This window comes from Chionomys nivalis, chromosome 20 (assembly GCF_950005125.1).
Source record: "Chionomys nivalis chromosome 20, mChiNiv1.1, whole genome shotgun sequence".
Taxonomy (NCBI): domain Eukaryota; kingdom Metazoa; phylum Chordata; class Mammalia; order Rodentia; family Cricetidae; genus Chionomys; species Chionomys nivalis.
In genome coordinates this window covers 18,405,609-18,424,706 of record NC_080105.1, presented here as the reverse complement: position 1 = coordinate 18,424,706, position 19,098 = coordinate 18,405,609, and the positions used below count along the sequence as shown (strand labels likewise).

Below are 19,098 nucleotides of genomic sequence, written 5' to 3'. Positions count from 1 at the left end.
AAGACAGAGACGTCATAATTTGGTAAACCACTGGGAGATAGGGCAAAATAAGCAAAGTCTAGATCAAAACATAAGAATATTTGTAGTAGGAAAGATAAGGATACTAATGAAGGCAAAATCAGGAATAAAAAAAAGGCACAGATGAAAAGCATCTGCTGCTGAAGTTATTCTGCATTTGCTATGAAATGAACATAACAATTATTTTAAACATGAAAAAACTGATGTAATAATTTTCACATACATAACATGAACTTTTTTTTTTCAGGCTCAAAACATTTCTCTGAAGATGTAATGGAAAAGCTGGTTTTAGTATTGGCAAATCTTTTTGGAAGAAGATATATTCCAGCCAAGTTCCAAGATGCTAACATTAAGTTTGATCAATCAAAGGTAAAATCTTCTGCTAAAATTATTAACAATAGTACACAGATCCTCCCAGAAATGATTCAGTAGCAATAGGGATCTATGAATGTGGGATAATTAGTGCACTTTATATACTAATTTGCTTCTTTTGAAAATCATGTGATATTTATCTGTAACTTAAAAGTCCCTCTGTGAATCCATGCAAAGGTTACATGTCTTGAAGATAAACAGGATAAAAGTGCAGTCATGATTTTAATTGATTGCATCAATATACAACATTAGTGAACAGGTGTAAAAGGCCTGGGAAGATGACTTGATACAGTTCTTGCCATATACGCTTGAGGATCTGAGTGTGGATTCCTAGTACCCATATGTAAAGATGTACATGGTGACACACTTTGTTATCCCAGAACTGAAAAGGCCCAGAAATGTGGATCCCCGGAGCTAGCCTAATTGGAAAGCTATAGGAATGGTGAGAGACCTTGCTTCAAAAAATATGGTGGAGAGCACTCAAACACATGTTCATGTACACACATATAGAAATGCAGACAACTATACATTTAGGCCCCAAAGCCACCTACATTGTTTGAAGGTGTGTCTTGAGATATGACTGTATGTCACAGTGTCATCTCTGAGAAAGCATTACAAAGCTGTCTGGGAAACTCTCCTTTGACTCCTAAAGTCTAAATCTTAGAAGAGTTTTACAATTTAATATTATCATCTTGTTTGGTCATTTTGGAAAAGGTGCATTTGTCTGTTTAATTAAAACAGTCGTATTTATTTCCATGAGATCTTTCATAGCTCCCTTTCTGCTTTTCTTGCTGCCTTGAGTTGACTCTCTCAGGAATATCCATGTAACTTCCTGATGTAGCACTGATGGCATGGGTGATAAAGGCGAAATTCTTTTTTTTTTTTTTTTCGAGACAGGGTTTCTCTGTGGTTTTGGAGCCTGTCCTGGAACTAGCTCTTGTAGACCAGGCTGGTCTCGAACTCACAGAGATCTGCCTGCCTCTGCCTCCCTAGTGCTGGGATTAAAGGCATGCGCCACCACTGCCTGGCTAAGGCAGAATTCTTCTCTGCACAGTTTTTCAGGTCCACAAGTCTTAAATAAAGATATTTTGTGGCGACATGCTTTATAGTTTGTAGTTTACCATCAAAGAACTAGAAAAAAAGAAAAGTAGAGATTCTAGCACTTCCATGTTTATAGGTTGTGTTAGTCCAATGAAGACAGTGAGAGTTTCAAAACCTCTCAACCAGGTGCAGTTGATTCTGAGCCTGAAACTATGCTTTATATTCTTTGCTCTATATACGTGTCCCTAGATCCTTTGTGATTACTCATGAGTCCAGTGGCAGTGGAGGATGTGCTTCTGCTCTTACAAGAGCTGTTTTGATTAGGGAGCTTCAGAGCAAGTGTTATGAGTAGAACATTTGTTTTTCAAGTGCAAATAAGAACAAAAAAAATTAACCTCAGTTCAATCAAGAAAAAAAGACAAAGTGGCTTTATTGAAAACAACTGTGTAGTCTTTTACCTTCAATGCTCAAATTCTCAGTTTTTAAGGAAGGTGTTCTCTGCTCTCTGAAAAACCTTTGGCATTTAGGTGTTCCTTGATGACCTCCCTGAGGACTTCAGTGAGGCCCTGCTTGAGTACAACACTCAAGTGACAGAGGACTTTGCTGCTTTTCTGCTAATTGTGTCCCAATTGGCTGATATGAAACAGGAATATCAACTCCCCTTGTCAAAAATTGGTAAGTGTGTTTCAGTTCCCTGTGGAGCAATTTAGTAATAATCCTGCCCAAGGACATGCAGTATGGATGCTAGGGATGCAGGTCATTGGCAGTGCTCCAAGTCTCAATTCTACCATTTTTATCTCAGAAGGCTGGCTCTTCAGAAAAGTCAGCTTGCCTTAGAATAATTGAGTTATTTCTGCTAAGAAAAAAAAAAAACATACTAAAGGAGGTTAGTGATTGGCAGTTAGAAGGGCAGTGGAGAATGAAACTAAATCCAATTTGAATCACTTATAAATGGTTTTGATTAAGGGCCAACTTTAGTTCAGTTCTAAAAAATGGAGCAAGGATGTTTCTGAGACAAGAGAAACAAGAGTTATCCTTTATTATTATTATTAGAACAATTTTGTTTTACATACCAATCCCAGTCCCCCCCCATTCTCAGGCTCCTCCCACTTTCTCCCCACCCTACCCCATTCACTCCTCACAGAAGTGTCCCATGACTAGAGGCAGGACCAAGCCCCAACCCCATCCCCAGGATCTAGGTGGAGCAAGGCATTTCATGATAGGGAATGGGACCCTGAGAGTTCAAGTCCCACTGCTAGTGGTCCCACATATTGCCCAACCCAAACAACTGGCACCCACTTCAGGGGGCCTAGTTTGGTCTTATTCAGGTTTCTTTGCTCTCAGTCCAGAGTCAGTGATCTCCCACTTGCTCAGGTCTGCTGTTTTTGTGGGTATCCCCATCATGGTCTAAAAACAAAAACTAAAGGAAGAACAAAAGGGATCTATCTCAGCCTGTTCTGGTCAGAATTCACAGGTAAGGAACCTGAAGACTCGCCACTTGTGTCTCACCTGATGAGCTGCAGGGAAGGAAGGAAGGCAGTTTCACCATTTGTCTGTCTGTCTGGAAACTTTGATGTGGATTTGCTTCGTCCAGGAGTTTCAGATAATGTAAGTAAACTGTGATGTTCATTAATCAGTCTCTCGGGGTGTTTGCTCCAGTCTGAGTGGTGTACTGTAACAGACTGCTGTCGAGGCTGTGGAAGGCAAGCATACAGATGATAAAACATTACACTTTCCATTGTATGAAAAGTGTTTTCATTTATTAATTAGTTTTCCAAAGTCAATCACAGATCACAGTTTTGCTTCCCTTCCTCCCTCTCCTGCTAGTTCCTCTCCCACCATTCCCTCTCTCCTGCCGGCCATCCATCCCACCTTTCTTTCCAGAAAAGTGTGGGCCTCCCATAAATATCAGCCAGCCATAGCATATCGAGAAAAAAAATTATAGGAAAATAATTTTTAGGAGTTGTGACTTCCTTATTTTGTATGGATGACTATAAGAAAACTGGTTGGATGTGTAAGAGATTAGTAGTTATGTATGTTGAAAAAGCAATAATAATTTTTAAGCATTATCATTTCCTTTCCCAAGATGGATGTGATGGCTCATGTCCATCACATAATTAGGGATGCTCAGCTTAACGGGGGATGCTGAGACAGGAGGACTGCTACATATTTGCCTATTACATAATGAGTTTCTGGCAAGACTTTGTAGAAGGAGAGAGCTGCTTGTTGGTTCCTATTGCCCAGAACCAAAATAACATCACATAAACTATATTAATTAAATCATTGTTTGGCCCATTAGCCCTAGCTTCTTATTTGCTAGCCCTTATATATTAATTTAACCCATCTCCATTAATCTGTGTATTACCACATGACTGTGGCTTATCAGGTAAAGTGCCCGGCATCTGTCTCTGGTAGGCTACATGGCTTCTCTCTGACTCTGCTCTTCTTTCTCCCAGTATTCAGTTTTGTCTTCCCCACCTACCTCTGCTCTACTCTGCCATAGGTTCAAACCAGCTTTCTTTATTAACTAATCATATTCACAGATACAGAGGGGAATCCCACATCAAGGCTATTATGCCTTCCTGTTTCAAGATGAGAAGGGAATGGAGGAAAAAGAGGAAAAGGGAGAAGACAATAGCAAAATAATTCTGTTCTCTGTCTATTATGCAATTAACTCAATTTATGAAATGTAGCAACCACCTTTACTTCCTTTCTTCCATGTAGGATTTCCATAAAAATTCAGATGGGTATTTATACAATAATAATTATCTACAAAGTCTGAGTCTTGTTGCTGCAGTATCAGCATCTATTAGAAGGTGCATGCATGAACTCATTCCCTCTCACCTTCATCAGCATTGATTAGAAGAGACTTACATGCATGTCTGAGCTCGTTCCCACTCACCTTCACTGCCCACAGAGTTCTAGAAAGCAGCTTCTGCTTCTGTTTCCTTCATTTTGAAGCATCTGTTATAGGTATTTAGACTCATGTCACTTGAATAAAGCCTGCTTTTTTGGCTTGACTCAATTCATGTTATATAAATTTGTTTTACTAGAGTAAGTAAGTTGCAATCTCTAGAAATTTCACATACTTGTATTACTTGTTAGTTTAATGCTATATTCTAGTATCTCTGGTGGCTCATGAAGAGAGGAATACGCATGAACTGAGGACTCTCCTGTATTTAATTTCCTTGTGATCCACTAAAGTTGCCTAAATTTCCAAATTCTTCTGAAAATAATTCATTTTATAAATGACTATTTTTTATGCTTGTGTTTAATTTTACAAAAGTGAAAGGATGGTTAATTGTACTCTCCTGAAAGTATCTTTTCTTGTGTTTTGTTTTATGTCTTTAAGACATAACTACCCATGATTTTGTAGTTATTACTTACTAGCTCTTTTTTATTATTTATTTATTTATTTTTATTTATTTATTTAATTACTAAGATTTCTGCTTCCTCCCCGCCACCGCCTTCCATTCCCCCCCCCCGTCCCCCAATCAAGTCCCCCTCCCTCAGCAGCCCGAAGACCAGTCAGGATTCCCTACCCTGTGGGAAGTCCAAGGACCTCCCACCTCCATCCAGGTCTAGTAAGGTGAGCATCCAAACTGTCAAGGCTCCCACAAAGCCAGGATGTGCAATGGGATCAAAACCCAGTGCCATTGTTCTTGACTTCTCAGCAGTCCTCATTGTCCATTATGTTCAGCAAGTCCGGTTTTAACCCATGCTTCTTCAAACCCAGTCCAGCTGGCCTTGGTGAGTTCCCGATAGATCATCCCCATTGTCTCAGTATGTGGGTGCACCCCTCGCGGTCCTGAGTTCCTTGCTCATGCTCTCTCTCCTTCTGCTCCTGATTTGGACCTTGGGATTTCAGTCCGTTGCTCCAATGTGGGTCACTGTCTCTGTCTCCTTTCATCACCTAATGAAGGTTAATATCCAGGAGGATGACTATATGTTTTTCTTTGGGTTAACCTTCTTATTTAGCTTCTCTAGGATCACGAATTATAGGCTCAATGTCCTTTATTTATGGCTAGAAATGAAATATGAGTGAGTACATCCCATGTTCCTCTTTTTGGTCTGGCTTACCTCACTCAGGATAGTGTTTTCTATTTCCATCCATTTGCATGCAAAATTCAGGAAGTCATTGCTTTTTACTGCTGAGTAGTACTCTAATATGTATATATTCCATACTTTCTTCATCCATTCTTCCACTGAAGGGCATCTAGGTTGTTTCCAGGTTCTGGCTATTACAAACAATGCTGCTATGAACATAGTTGAGCATATACTTTTGTTGTGTGATAGGGCATCTCTTGGGTATATTCCCAAGAGTGGTATTGCTGGGTCCAAGGATAGGTTGATCCCGAATTTCCTGAGAAACCGCCACACTGCTTTCCAAAGTGGTTGCACAAGTTTGCATTCCCACTAGCAATGGATGAGCGCACCCCTTACTCCACATCCTCTCCAGCAAAGGCTATCATTGGTGTTTTTTATTTTAGCCATTCTGACAGGTATAAAATGGTATCTTAAAGTTGTCTTGATTTGCATTTCCCTGATCGCTAAGGAAGTTGAGCATGACCTTAAGTGTCTTTTGGCCATTTGAACTTCTTCTGTTGAGAATTCTCTGTTAAGCTATGTGCCCCATTTTATAATCGGGTTGATTAGTTTTTTACAGTCTAGTTTCTTGAGTTCTTTATATATTTTGGAGATCAGACCTTTGTCAGTTGCGGGGTTGATGAAGATCTTCTCCCAGTGAGTGGGTTGCCTTTTTGTCTTAGTGAGAGTGTCCTTTGCTTTACAGAAGCTTCTCAGTTTCAGGAGGTTCCATTTGTTCAATGTTGCCCTTAATGTCTGTGCTGCTGGGGTTATATGTAGGAAGTGTTCTCCTGTGCCCATGTGTTGTAGAGTACTTCCCACTTTCTCTTCTATCAGGTTCAGTGTGTTTGGACTGATATTGAGGTCTTTAATTCATTTGGACTTGAGTTTTGTGCATGGTGATAGATATGGAACTATTTTCATTCTTCTACAGATTGACATCCAGTTTTGCCAGCACCATTTGTTGAAGATGCTCTCTTTTTTCCATTGCATACTTTTAGCTCCTTTATTGATAATCAGGTGTTCATAGGTGTGTGGGTTAAAGTCTGGGTCTTCTATTCAATTCCATTGGTCGAATTCTCTGTTTTTATGCCAATTCCAAGCTGTTTTCAATACTGTAGCTCTGTAATAGAGTTTGAAGTCAGGGATGGTAATGCCTCCAGCCGATCCTTTATTGTATAAGATTGTTTTGGCTATCCTGGGTTTTTTGTTTTTCCATATAAAGTTGATTATTGTCTTCTCCAGATCTGTAAAGAATTTTGATGGTGATTGCATTGAATCTATAGATTGCTTTTGGTAGAATTGCCATTTTTACTATGTTGATCCTCCCAATCCTAGAGCAAGGAAGATCCTTTCATTTTCTGGTATCCTCATTGATTCTTTCTTCAAAGACTTAAAGTTCTTGTCAAATAGATCTTTCACTTCCTTGGTCAGAGTTATCCCAAGATATTTTATGCTATTTGTGGCTATCGTGAAAGGTGATGCTTCTCTGATTTCCCTCTCTGCTTCCTTATCCTTAGTGTATAGGAAGACAACTGATTTTTTGGAGTTGATCTTGTATCCTGCCACATTACTAAAGGTGTTTATCAGCTGTAGGAGTTCTTTGGTAGAGTTTTTGGGGTCGCTTATGTATACTATCATATCACCTGCAAATAACTAAAGTTTAACTTCTTCCTTTCCAATACGAATCCCCTTGATCCCCTTATGTTGTCTTACAGCTATTGCTAGAACTTCAAGCACTATATTGAAGAGGTATGGAGAGAGTGGACATCCTTGTCGTGTTCCTGATTTTAGCGGGATGGCTTTGAGTTTTTCTCCATTTAATTTTATGTTAGCTGTCGGCTTGCTGTAAATAGCTTTAATTATATTTAGGTATGACTCTTGTATCCCTAATCTCTCCAAGACCTTTATCATAAAGGAGCGTTGAATTTTGTCGAATGCTTTTTCAGCATCTAATGAAATGATCATATGTTTTTTTTCTTTCAGTTTATTTATATGGTGGATTACATTGATAGATTTATGTATGTTGAATCAGCCCTGCATTTCTTGAATGAAGCCTACTTGATCATAATGGATAATTTTTCTAATGTGTTCTTGGATTCAGTTTGCCAGTATTTTATTGAGAATTTTTGCGTCGATGTTCATGAGTAATTCTCTTTCTTGGTTGGGTCTTTGTGTGGCTTTGGTATCAGGGTAATTGTAGCTTCATAAAAGGAATTTGGCAATGACTCTTCTGTTTCTATATTGTGAAATACATTAAGGAGTATAGGTATTAGCTCTTCTTGTAAGTTCTGGTAGAATTCTGCATTGAAACCATCTGGTCCTGGGCTTTTTTTGGAAGGCAAATTTTTGATAACAGTTTCTAATTTTTTGCGAATAACAGGTCTACTTAGATCATTCACCTGGTCTTGGTTTAGCTTTGGTATATGGTACTTATCTAAAAAAAAAGTCCATTTCTTTTGCATTTTCCTTTTTTGTGGCATAAAGGCTTTTGTAGTAAGATCTAATGATTCTCTGAATTTCCTCTTTGTCTCTGGTTATGTCCCCCTTTTCATTTCTGATCTTATTTATTTGAATGTTCTCTCTCTGTCGTTTAATTAGTTTGGATAGGGGTTTGTCAATCTTGTTGATTTTCTCCAAGAACCAACTTTTTGTTTCATTGATTCTTGGATTGTTTTCTGTGCTTCTATTTTGTTGATTTCAGCCCTCAGTTTAATTATTTCCAGTCTTCTACTCCTCCTGGGTGAGTCTGCTTCTTTTTTTTCTAGAGCTTTCAGGTGTGCTGTTAAGTCCCCAATGTATGCTTTCTCCGTTTTTTTTAAGTGGGCACTTAGTGGTATGAACTTTCCTCTTACCACTGCTTTCATCGTGTCCCATAGGTTTGAGTATGTTGTCTCTATTTTCATTAAATTCAAGGAAGACTTTAACTTCTTTCTTAATTTCTTCCTTGACCCAGGTGTGGTTCAGTAGTTGACTGTTCAGTTTCCATGAGTTTGTCGGCTTTCTGGAGGTAGCATTGTTGTTGTCTTCTAACTTTAATCCGTGGTGATCTGATAAGACACAGGTGGACACTGATCACTGATATATTTTTTTTAATCTGTGGAGGTTTCCTTTGTTTCCGAGTATGTGGTCAATTTTCGAGAAGCTTCCATGAACTACAGAGAAGAAGGTATATTCTTTCCTATTTGGGTGGAGTATTCTATAGATGTCTGTTAAGTCCATTTGCTTTATTACCTCCAACAATTCTCTTAATTCTCTATTAGGTTTCTGTCTGATTGACCTGTCCCTTGGTGAGAGAGGTGTGTTGAAGTCTCCTACTACTAGTGTGTGTGGTTTGATGTCTACTTTGAGTTCTAGTAATATTTCTTTTACATAAGTGTGTGCTGTTATATTAGTGGCATAGATATTCAGGATTGAGACTTCATCCTGATGGATTGTTCTTGTTATGAGTATAAAGTGTCCATCTCGATCTCTTCTGATTGATTTTAGTTTGAAGTCAGTTATGTTAGAAATTAGTATGGCCACACCTACTTTTTTCTTAGGACCATTTGCTTGAAAAACCTTTTCCCAACCCTTTACTTTGAGTAGATGCCTGTCTTTGTGGTTGAGATGTGTTTCTTGCAAACAGCAGAATGTTGGATCCTGTTTTCATATCCAATCTCTTAGCCTGTGCCTTTTTATAGGTGAATTGAGACCATTAATATTAAGTGATATTAATGACCAGTGGTTGTTTACTCTGGTTATCCTTATTGTTTTTGGTAGTAGAGTTTGTATGTCTCCCTTCTTTGAGTTGCGCTGGTGAAGGGTCGCTAGATGCCTGAGTTATTGTAGGCAGTGTTGGCAATGTTGGATTCCTTGGGTTGTGATTTTCCTTCTATTACTTTCTGTATGGCTGGATTTGTTGCAACGTATTGTTTTAATTTGTTCTTCTCCCGGAATTTCTTGTTTTCTCCATTGATAGCAAACGATAGCTTGGCTGGGTATAGTAGTTTGGGCTTGCATCCATGGTCTCTTAGTTTCTGCAGTACCTCTATCTAGGACCTTCTGGCTGTCATGGTTTCCCTAGAGAATTCAGGTGTAAGTCTCATCAGTTTACCTTTATAAGTTACTTGCCCTTTTTCCTTTGCAGCTCTTAATATTCTTTCTTTAATCTGTATATTTTGTGTTTTGATCATTATACGGCGAGGGGATTTTATTTATTTATTTTTTTGATCCAGTCTGTTTGGTGTTCTGTATGCTTCTTGAATATTCAAAGGAATATCTTTCTTTATGTTGGTAAAGTTTTCTTCCATAATTTTTTTTTAAAAAAATATTTTCTGGGCCTTTGATCTGTGACTCTTTTCCTTCTTCTATTCCTATTATTCTTAGGTTTGGTCTTTTTATTGTGTCCCATATTTTCTGAATGTTTTGTGATGAGAATTTGTTAGCTTTGCTGTTTTCTTTGATCAGTGTGTTTATTTTCTCTACGGTGTCCTCAGAATCTGAGATTCTTTCTTCTATCTCTTGTATTCTATTGACTATGCTTGTTTCTGCAGTCTCTGCTCGTTGACCTAGATTTTCCATATCCAGCTGGTCCTCAGTTTGTGTTTTCTTCCTTGCTTCCATTTCAGTTTTCAGTTCTTGAACTGTTTCCATTACCTGTTTGACCATTTTTTCTTGGTTTTCCAGAGTATCATTTACGTATTTATTCATTTCTGCAAACTTTTTATTATACTTCTCATCCATTTCTATAAGGGCTTTTTTTTTACATGTTGTTTAAGGGACTCTATTGCTTTCATAAAGTCAATTTTTTTCCCACTTCTTCTGTGTTAGGGTGTTCAAGTCCTTCTGTTGTAAGATCATTGGATTCTGGTGTTTTCATGTTGTTTTTCAGATTGTTGGGTGAATTCTTGCCTTGGCGCCTGCCCATCTCCTCCTATCAATGCTATCTAATGGGTCTTTTAAAACAGGATCAGGTTTCCCTGCTGGCCAGGGTCCCTACTTACAGAATGCACTTGTTCTGTTTCCTGGCTCCCATAGTGGGCCAAGATCCCTCTCACCACTCAGAAGGGTCTTCAGGAACAGGACCAGGCTCCCCGTTCGCCAGGGACCTCGCCAATAAAAGGCCTACCACTCTGCAGGGCAGGCCCCAAAAATCCTACTTGATTTAGTTGTAGTGGGGTGATCTGCTCTCAGTTTGGGCTTCACTGTTTTATGCTTGGACTATCCCGTATCTGCCGCGTCTGCACTCCAGTCTCCGCTGCGAATTTGCGCTGATCTCCACCGCGTCTGTGCGCCAATCTCCACTGTGTCTGCGCGCCATCTCCGCCGCGTGTGTCTGTGCCAATCCTTAGTTTTCTTAATGAAGAATAAAGCCACAACCTCTCATTTCTTGTGGAAATGAAAGCAAAACCTCTTCTCCAAAGTAACTTATCTTTTGACTTAAATTTTGAAATCAAGGCATTTTCAAAATATATAGGTTCTGTTAATCCAGCAGCATTTATAATTAAATGTCTTTTATAGCTGTTGCTCCTTCCTCAGCCGTCAAATAATTCAGAAACATACAATATCCAGATTCTCTGTGTATTTTCCATCTTTACATCGCTTTTTTTTTACACTATTTCTTTTCTTTTATTTTTATTTTCTAACTTTTGGTTTTTTTAGACAAGGTTTCTCTGTGTATCATTGACTGTACTGGAAGTCATACTGTAAACCAGGTTGTTCCCGAAATCAGAGAGATATGCCTGCCTCTACATCCTAAGGGCTGGGATTAATGGCATGTGCCACCATTCCCAACTATCTGTTTCTTTTATTAAGGACTTTTTTCAATCCTTTTTCTTTTCTCTCCCAAGTTTATGTATACTTTCAAACACACTGTAAATCATTTAAAGAGTTTTTTCCCCTGGTCTGAATTTGTCTTCATGTATATGTCTATCTTTTTTTTTTTTCTGGTCACTTAAATCTTTAATCTAAGTGGCATGACTAGGATTAAAACAGCAGCTTTGGCAGATGGATCCACCCCACTCCTTGGCTTCCTGAGAGTCCAGCTTCGTGGTGGAGGTACTAGCTATGTTAGGTAGGAGCTACATTTTTTGCCACAACTCTGTGGAGTTCCTAGGTTCATGCCACCACCAAGAGGCATGCTACCAACTGTTCATAAACAATATTTAAGTGTATGGTGACAGTCCTCTTAGATGAGCTGGGAGGTTTTTGCTGCTAACTCTGAGTCAGGAAACCTTTTTTTTAAAAAAGGGAGTATTCCTCTGAACACAGCCAGAAAACAGAGCCTACTTAAGTAAAGATGGTTATTGAAAAACTGGGCTTGACTTTGTTCTCATCTGTCTAGGATCCTTTTTTTTTTTTTTTTGAAGTTTTCTCCAGATTTACATAAAAATTCTTGCCAAACCTTTGGGTGCTATTTGTAGACAGAAGTTGTTGACCCATCATCTCATAGCAATTCAGTCCCAAATAAACACACAGAGTCTTATATTAGTTATGAACTATTTGGCCTATTGTCCAGGCTTATTACTTACCAGTTCTTACAACTTAAATTAACCCATATCATAAATCTATGTTTAGTCATGTGGCTTGAAACATTTTTTTCAGTAAGGCATTCTCATCTTGCTTCCTCTTTTTCTAGATGATTTCTCCATCTCTGCCTTTCCTCATCACAGAAGTCTTTTAGTCTGATTGCCCCATCTATACTTCCTTTGTGGGAACAGGCCAATCAGCATTTTAGTTAACGAATACAAATGACAAATTTATAGCATAAAAAAACATTATCCCATAGCATGTTTTGACAAGAAGCTCTAATTTATTTTCTAAACACCATAATACTTCATAATATAAAACTATACATTACTATGCTTTCTGTTAATGTTTGGTAATGTTCAGTGAGTCTTTAATTCTCTGTTGATACAAAGAGTAGTATTAATGTTTGGTATTTGTGTGCTACTTTCTCTTAGGTGTAAGTGTGCTCCTTTCTCGTAGGTGTAATTTTCTGGGTCATAAAAAATAGAAATATTAAAATGTTTGTGTCTGTTTCCCAAGACTCCCAAACCATGCTAGTGTTGCAGAATATTAGTTAAAGATTTACTGTATTTGTTTATGCTGTAGAACTTTTGTGTAATGATTCAAAGATGTGTTGCATTCTTTTGTGTTGCATTTGTTTAACTCTGTGAAGCTGTTACTTTGTCTGTCTAAAATGTCTGATTGTATTAATAAAATCCTGGACAGTCAATAGTGCAGCAAAGGGATAGGCAGGGCTACCAGGCATAGAGAATAAATAGGAGGAGAAATCTGGAAAGAAAGATTGAGAAGTAGGATAAGCAGAAGGACTCCAGGTGTGTGTGGGGTAGTCACCCAAATAACAGCAAGTCATGAAGTAAGAAGTAAAGAAAGGTATACAGAAATAGAGAAAGTTAAAAGCCCAGAAGCAAAAGATCTCAGGCTTTATGTGGGATAATTTAAGTTAAGAAAAGCTGGCTAGAAATAAGTCAAGCTAAGGCCAGACATTCATAAGTAAGAATAAGTCTCTGTGATTTATTTGGTATCTAGGTTACAGACCCCCCAAAATCAAAGAGTAAAGAGTAAACAAAGCAAACAACTATACTCTTGAGTTTTTTTTACAAGTTCCTGAGCCAGTTTACAGTGTCACTAGCACTATATCAGAGCTCCTGTTTTTCACGAGGCAGAGATTTTGCAAAATGAACAGATACAGAAAACAACTTATTCACTTTCTTCTCTTATTTTATTGTTTTTGTTCTATCTTTTCTCTACTCTTTTTAATCTAGATGTTGATTCTACATGTTTAGTTGAGTTTTCTCTTGTGACATGCAGGCCTCCTGCTCTGTGAAAGCCCATTTGCAAAGTTATTCTCAGAATTGTTAAGGAGACATTAAAATTTTTCATTTATCTTTTTTTTCCTAGTCAGTCTTGCTCTATTTCAGAAAGACTAGTGGACTTGCCTTCAACATGCTCTGGGACAATCCTCTTTGCAGGTGGAGCCAAGCCATGCTCTAGGATGCTCTGCCTCAGTGTGTGCAAAAGGCACCTGCTCTTCTACCGACAGAGTGTTCTTGAAGAACATTGATGAAGATGAAATGACTATAAGTTCCAAGTTAAAGATCTTCTCTTCTTGTGAATAACCATTCAAAAATTCTATTTTTTTAGGTTATTCTGCACTCAATTGGTATTGATCATATTCAAGCTCCAGTGCTGTGGCCATACAGATTCGATATTACAGGAAGAAAATTGCCACTTAATGCATATGCACTTGACTTCTATAAGCATGGATCCCTTGAGGCATTAACAGAGGACAATGGGTATGTTCTCTCCTGATAATTCCAAGAATTGATTAGTACTGCCAAATATTAGTTTTCACTTTCAGACTGATGGCAAAGATGATGACATACTCTATACTATTTTTATTTCTAGTTTGTCAGCAAAAATTTGGCAATTAGGGCCAACTCACTTGATCTAAAAATATACTCTAAATGTGTCTTTGTGGATATTAAAATATATCTTTATATTACAGTTCTACTTAGGCATAATTTGGTTTTTTAATGACAAGTAACAGTCTGGTATGGCTTAAGGCTTGAGAGAATATAAATTATCTCGTTTTCAAATCTGGTTCTGAGACAGTTATTTTAGCTTCCAGGAAAGGCATTTATATAAGTGTAAGAAGAACCAAGTATTATTTAGGTCACTCTCTATACAATTACTGTGGACACAGTGTTGTAGCCACAAAAGTTGGACAGTCATGGAAAAAAACTTAAGGCATGCCACTTAACACATATGCATTTTACTGCTGTAAGCAAGGATCCCTTGTGAGGTTTTACCAGGTCAGTAGGTATTTTCTCTTTTGTTAACTTCAAGTCATAACAAGTATATTAGATATTCATGTTCAGGGAAATAGTCAGGAAAATCTCTATTATCAGGCAAATATTGGCCGAAGTGCTAAACACATATATCTAGAGGCAAATACACTAAGAAATTAAATATACATTTGACATAAAAATTTGTACCATCTTTATTAAATTAAGGTGGTGTAAAAGGTTTTGATAGACCTCAGAAACCTGGTTGTCTATTCAACCTGATTTATTATTGTCAATAAAGTAGTTGCTGCATTAGCAAATAGTATTTTTGTTTTATTAAACTTATTCATTGATAATCGTATAGTCATATATAAAACAATATGATCACACTTCCTCCCACATCCTGTATCTCTTCCCAGTTGTACCCTTTCACTCCAGGAAATCATCAAACCATTTTGAGACTTTGAATTTTATTTTCTTTCATTTTGGGACCCACTGAGTTCTACCAGGGCTGACTGTATGAGTGTGGAGCACAGGGGTCCACCAGTGACTATGATCCTGTAGAGAAATGATTCTCCCCTCTTCTGCTCACAGGGCCCTGGTTGTCCTATGAGCCTACTTTTCATCCACCCCTGATGTTAATAGTCCCATCTCTCATCCATGCCTGCATGTTAATGGTCCCTCTCTCATCCATGCCTGATGTTAGTGGTCCCTCTCTCATCCATGCCTTCATGTTAGTGGTCCCTCTCTCATCCATGCCTGATGTTAGTGGTCCCTCTCTTGCACAGACCCTGTGCAGGTGACCTTAGCTGCTGTGAGTCTTGAGTCACGCCATGCCCTGAAGCTGGCATTTCACAACACTCTCCTCACTTCCAGCTCTTAGTTCTTCTTGTCTCCTCTTCTGTAATGTCCTGCCTTGGTGAGGTGACACAGATGTTCCAAATAGGTATTAGTGCTCAGCAGTCACTTATCCTCAGCACACTGACCAATTGTTAAAAACAAAAGAAAACAACAAGACAAAACAAAACAGCTTCTGTGATCATGGCTAAGACAGCCATCATTTAAGGGTTTAAGCAATAATCGTAAATAATTTTGTATCATTAATTTTAGATTTTCTGTTATTTAGGATACATTATGGGACAGCTTACCAGGTGTTGAAAGATTTTTCCCTTACCATTAAATCTATCAGGTATGTTACATGTTGAAATATTACTTTCCTATTTTTCAGAAATTTAATAGTAATTTGAAAATGTTGAGGTTTTGTTTCATGACACAGGTATGTAAAAGTGTCATGGATCTTGTTTCATACCACGAATTTCTACTTCCTAAAGGGTTTATAAAATCACCCATCCCCCCAACCTGTTGGTTATGATCTGTAATATAATTAATTCCATGTTACTTTGGAGATTAAGATCAATCCAGAGAGAGTCTCAGACTCAGGCACTACACACCGTCAGGAAACTATTCCAGAGCATTACTGATCTCAGATCCTAATATTCTCAATGATCCCAATTGCAAAATCATGTCAAATACACAATGTGTTTGAGGTGCCATCAGGTCTCCAGGTTATATCATGTGCTTGCTCTTGAGTTACTTGCTATAACCTATATTTATATTCAGCATTTATCTGTCAATGCATAGTCACTTCCTGTTTTGATCTACATCAAGGCTCAGTTAATCACAAGGAATATCAATGTTTGTGTGAGCATCCCATCATGAGTCATATAATGTTAACTAGTTAAATGACCATCATCCTAACCTCTTAAATCTAAATGCATTTCAGTACTTCAGCAGTGGTTCTTTTTTTTGTCAAATGTCAATAAAGCTTATCATAATTGCATCCTTAATAAGCAATCATTTGTTTTATTTCTTTGATATGAGCTGAATTAGGCTTATATGTATTTTTTATATACACAGTGTGAAATTGAGGCATACAAGAGCAGAGGGAATAGCTTTGTTCATCTATAGCAGTGGTTCTCAACCTTTCTAATGCTGTGATCCTGTATTGCAATTTCTCATGTTGTGGTGACCCCCAACTACACAATTATTTCATTGCTAATTCATAACTGTAAGTTTTCTACTATTATAAGTCATAATGCAGATATCTGATATGCAGGATATCTGATATGTGACCCCTAAAGGGATCATGACCTACCGGTTGAGAATCACTGATCTATAGCATTTCTAGGTGAGGTGGCACATAGTTATCCAAAGCATAATCTTGCAAGAAACCCAGAAGCCTCCAGAGATACTAGTGCTGAGTCCAAAGCCAGGCTGAAAAAAGAACATTAATTCATTCATTCACCTAACCAGTGTGTCTGCATTATTGTTTTGAGACATTTTTAAATATTTGAAGTACAAGGATTGTTAAGTCTATTTCCACATGTACAATCCCTGTATTAGCTACTTTTCTGGTGCTGTGATAAGATACCATGAACAAGGAGACTTATAGAAGAAAAACCTAGTTTAGTTTATGTTTCCTGAGAAATTTGAGTCTGATTCAGGAAGATGATTCAGTGTTACATTTTAGAATTATGGCTGCATATTTTGAGCATCATGGACACAGAACAGTGAATATGAGTGTGGCATAGATCTACAGTCTTTCTATGTTGTGGAAATGTGTCAGATTGCCTCAACGTGTTTAACAGTGAGGGTGGTCAGAAATGAATGAAGGTCTGAACTAAGGAAACAGAAGTAATGATTCAGGATATTAACTTCACAAATACTTGTAATTGAAACCTTGATACTGAAGTTCAGATACTGGGTAAAGATGACCAAGGTTTAAATTATGAATCTGTCTCTTTCTGTCTCTCTTACACACACACACACACACACACACACACACACACACACACACTACATTATGAAAGTTACATTTGTAGTTAAGAATAAAAATAGTTAAATTTATATATGTTGTGGATATCAGAGGATATCATCCATGTTGATATCTGTGGATATAAGAGGACATCATCACAGTGATTAGTCTGTAACTCAGGAGAAGTAAATTAATGTCACAGATAAAGATTTTAGTTTGTTGATGAGTAAAGACCCAGGGAAGCTAGATCTCTAGTAGGGTCAAAATTCTAAAAAATAAAAGCAACGAAGTTGTCAGATTGTGCTTGATCTCAGCCAAGGCTACTCTATGAACTGTTCAGTGTGGTGTTTCTTCTTCCTTTCTTCACATCTTTGTACCAGTTTCTTAATGCTGATGTAACAAGTTGTCATGTAATGATATAAACCTATTTAAATCTTACCATTCTGGAGGTCTAAAGTCAAAAGTGTGTTCCTTTGAGTAAAACAGGGTTTCTGGATACTTGGCCATTTCCTCCCCCCCAAAAAAAACCCTTTAGGGCTTTTTTTGCATCATTTTAGGGGTTCCCTGCTCACTATTTCTTTATGGCTTTGAGGTCAGGGATGTTCCATAGAGAGAGCTGAGACTGTATCAAGTGTCCACATTCCATCCCTCTGATATCAGTTCTCCCTTTCCTCACACCATGAGCACTTTGGAGAAGTCCATTGGCTCCACCTAGAGGACCCAGAATAACCCCTTACATTCAAGATTATTACCTGTGGTTTCATCTGTGATGGTAATTCTGCATTGACATGGAGCCTAACATGTTTACAGGTTTCTGGGGATTTAGGTGAGGACATCTGAATTAGATGGGGAACATTATTCTATTGGCTGCATCCCGCTTTCATTTATTTCTCACCTACGTAGAAAAGGAAATGAACCTTTTCTTCTCTATTGTGGATTACAATATTTTCTGGAGTACCAGAAACAAAAAGAACCAGAAAACAACAACAACAACAAAAACAAAAACAACAAAAACTCCCCCAAAAGTATGGCCACAAGATATAGAGTAAAAAGAAAAGAAAGTTTTGTTGTACTATTTAAGGGAGCAAGGATCCAAGGATATAGAATTTAGTAGCCTTTCAATTATCCTTTTCAATAAAGACCCTTCACAGAACACCTTGTCTTATCTTCCTCTTTCTTTCTTTTTTTTTTTTGTACACACATTATTTGGTTAATGAATTTGTTTCTTATCAGTATTCCTTAAAATGTGCTAATACTATTTCATCACTTTATAGAATAGCTTTTTAAACAATACTCATGACCCTTAGTTGACTAATGGTATATATGTATTCTTCTATTGCAGTGTCTCCTTACGTGAACTGTGTGAAAATGAAGAAGACAACGTTGTTTTAGCATTTGAACAATTGTCTGAGTCCTTTCATGAGAAGTTTGAAAAAGTGTGAAAAGAAAAACTATGTAAATCACCTAAAATATCACCATAGGAGCTTTGGAAGTTGTATATTTTTTATTCTTATGCCTTGATCAGAAAATCATACACAATGAAATGGAATGAGCAAGCAACTTGCTCTACTTGTCTCTGAGCATCCTTGGCCGTACCACTTGGTATGCCTACGTCTTGGTTTTTTTAAATGATTGACTAAAAATGCTTATGGCTCCAAATTATTGAGGATTGAATGAGAAAATGCAGGATTTGCATATATATGTTTGAAGATTTTTATATTCTGTGAGACCCAAACAAATATTGTATTTAAATATTTTCACTATTAATAGATGTAAAAAGTTTATGTAAACTAGAAGATAAATAATTGCTGTCTCCTGAAAATGTAATATATTCTTCTTAATCAACATAAAAAGATTATGCTGCTTAGACAGCTAGCTGTTGAAATAGTACATCTTAATAAATAAGCTACTTGTAAAAAGTTTGTTTTCATCCATTTTTGTGAAGCTTTAAAAGGAAATTTATTGCTAATG

The 19,098-nt window shown here is 37.5% G+C and overlaps 1 protein-coding gene across 1 annotated transcript in view; it reads left to right on the top strand.

Moving 5' to 3' along the window:
- The window catches only part of LOC130863211 (probable ATP-dependent RNA helicase DDX60), a 94,514-nt gene extending 75,945 nt beyond the window's left edge, over positions 1–18,569 (top strand). Inside the window, exons 32-37 of the mRNA XM_057753102.1 lie at positions 266–387; positions 1,959–2,106; positions 2,897–3,039; positions 13,669–13,820; positions 15,439–15,501; positions 18,470–18,569. Coding sequence (XP_057609085.1) covers positions 266–387; positions 1,959–2,106; positions 2,897–3,039; positions 13,669–13,820; positions 15,439–15,501; positions 18,470–18,569 — 728 coding nt within the window. The remainder of the gene's footprint in view (positions 1–265; positions 388–1,958; positions 2,107–2,896; positions 3,040–13,668; positions 13,821–15,438; positions 15,502–18,469) is intronic.
- The last annotated feature ends 529 nt before the right edge of the window (positions 18,570–19,098 follow it).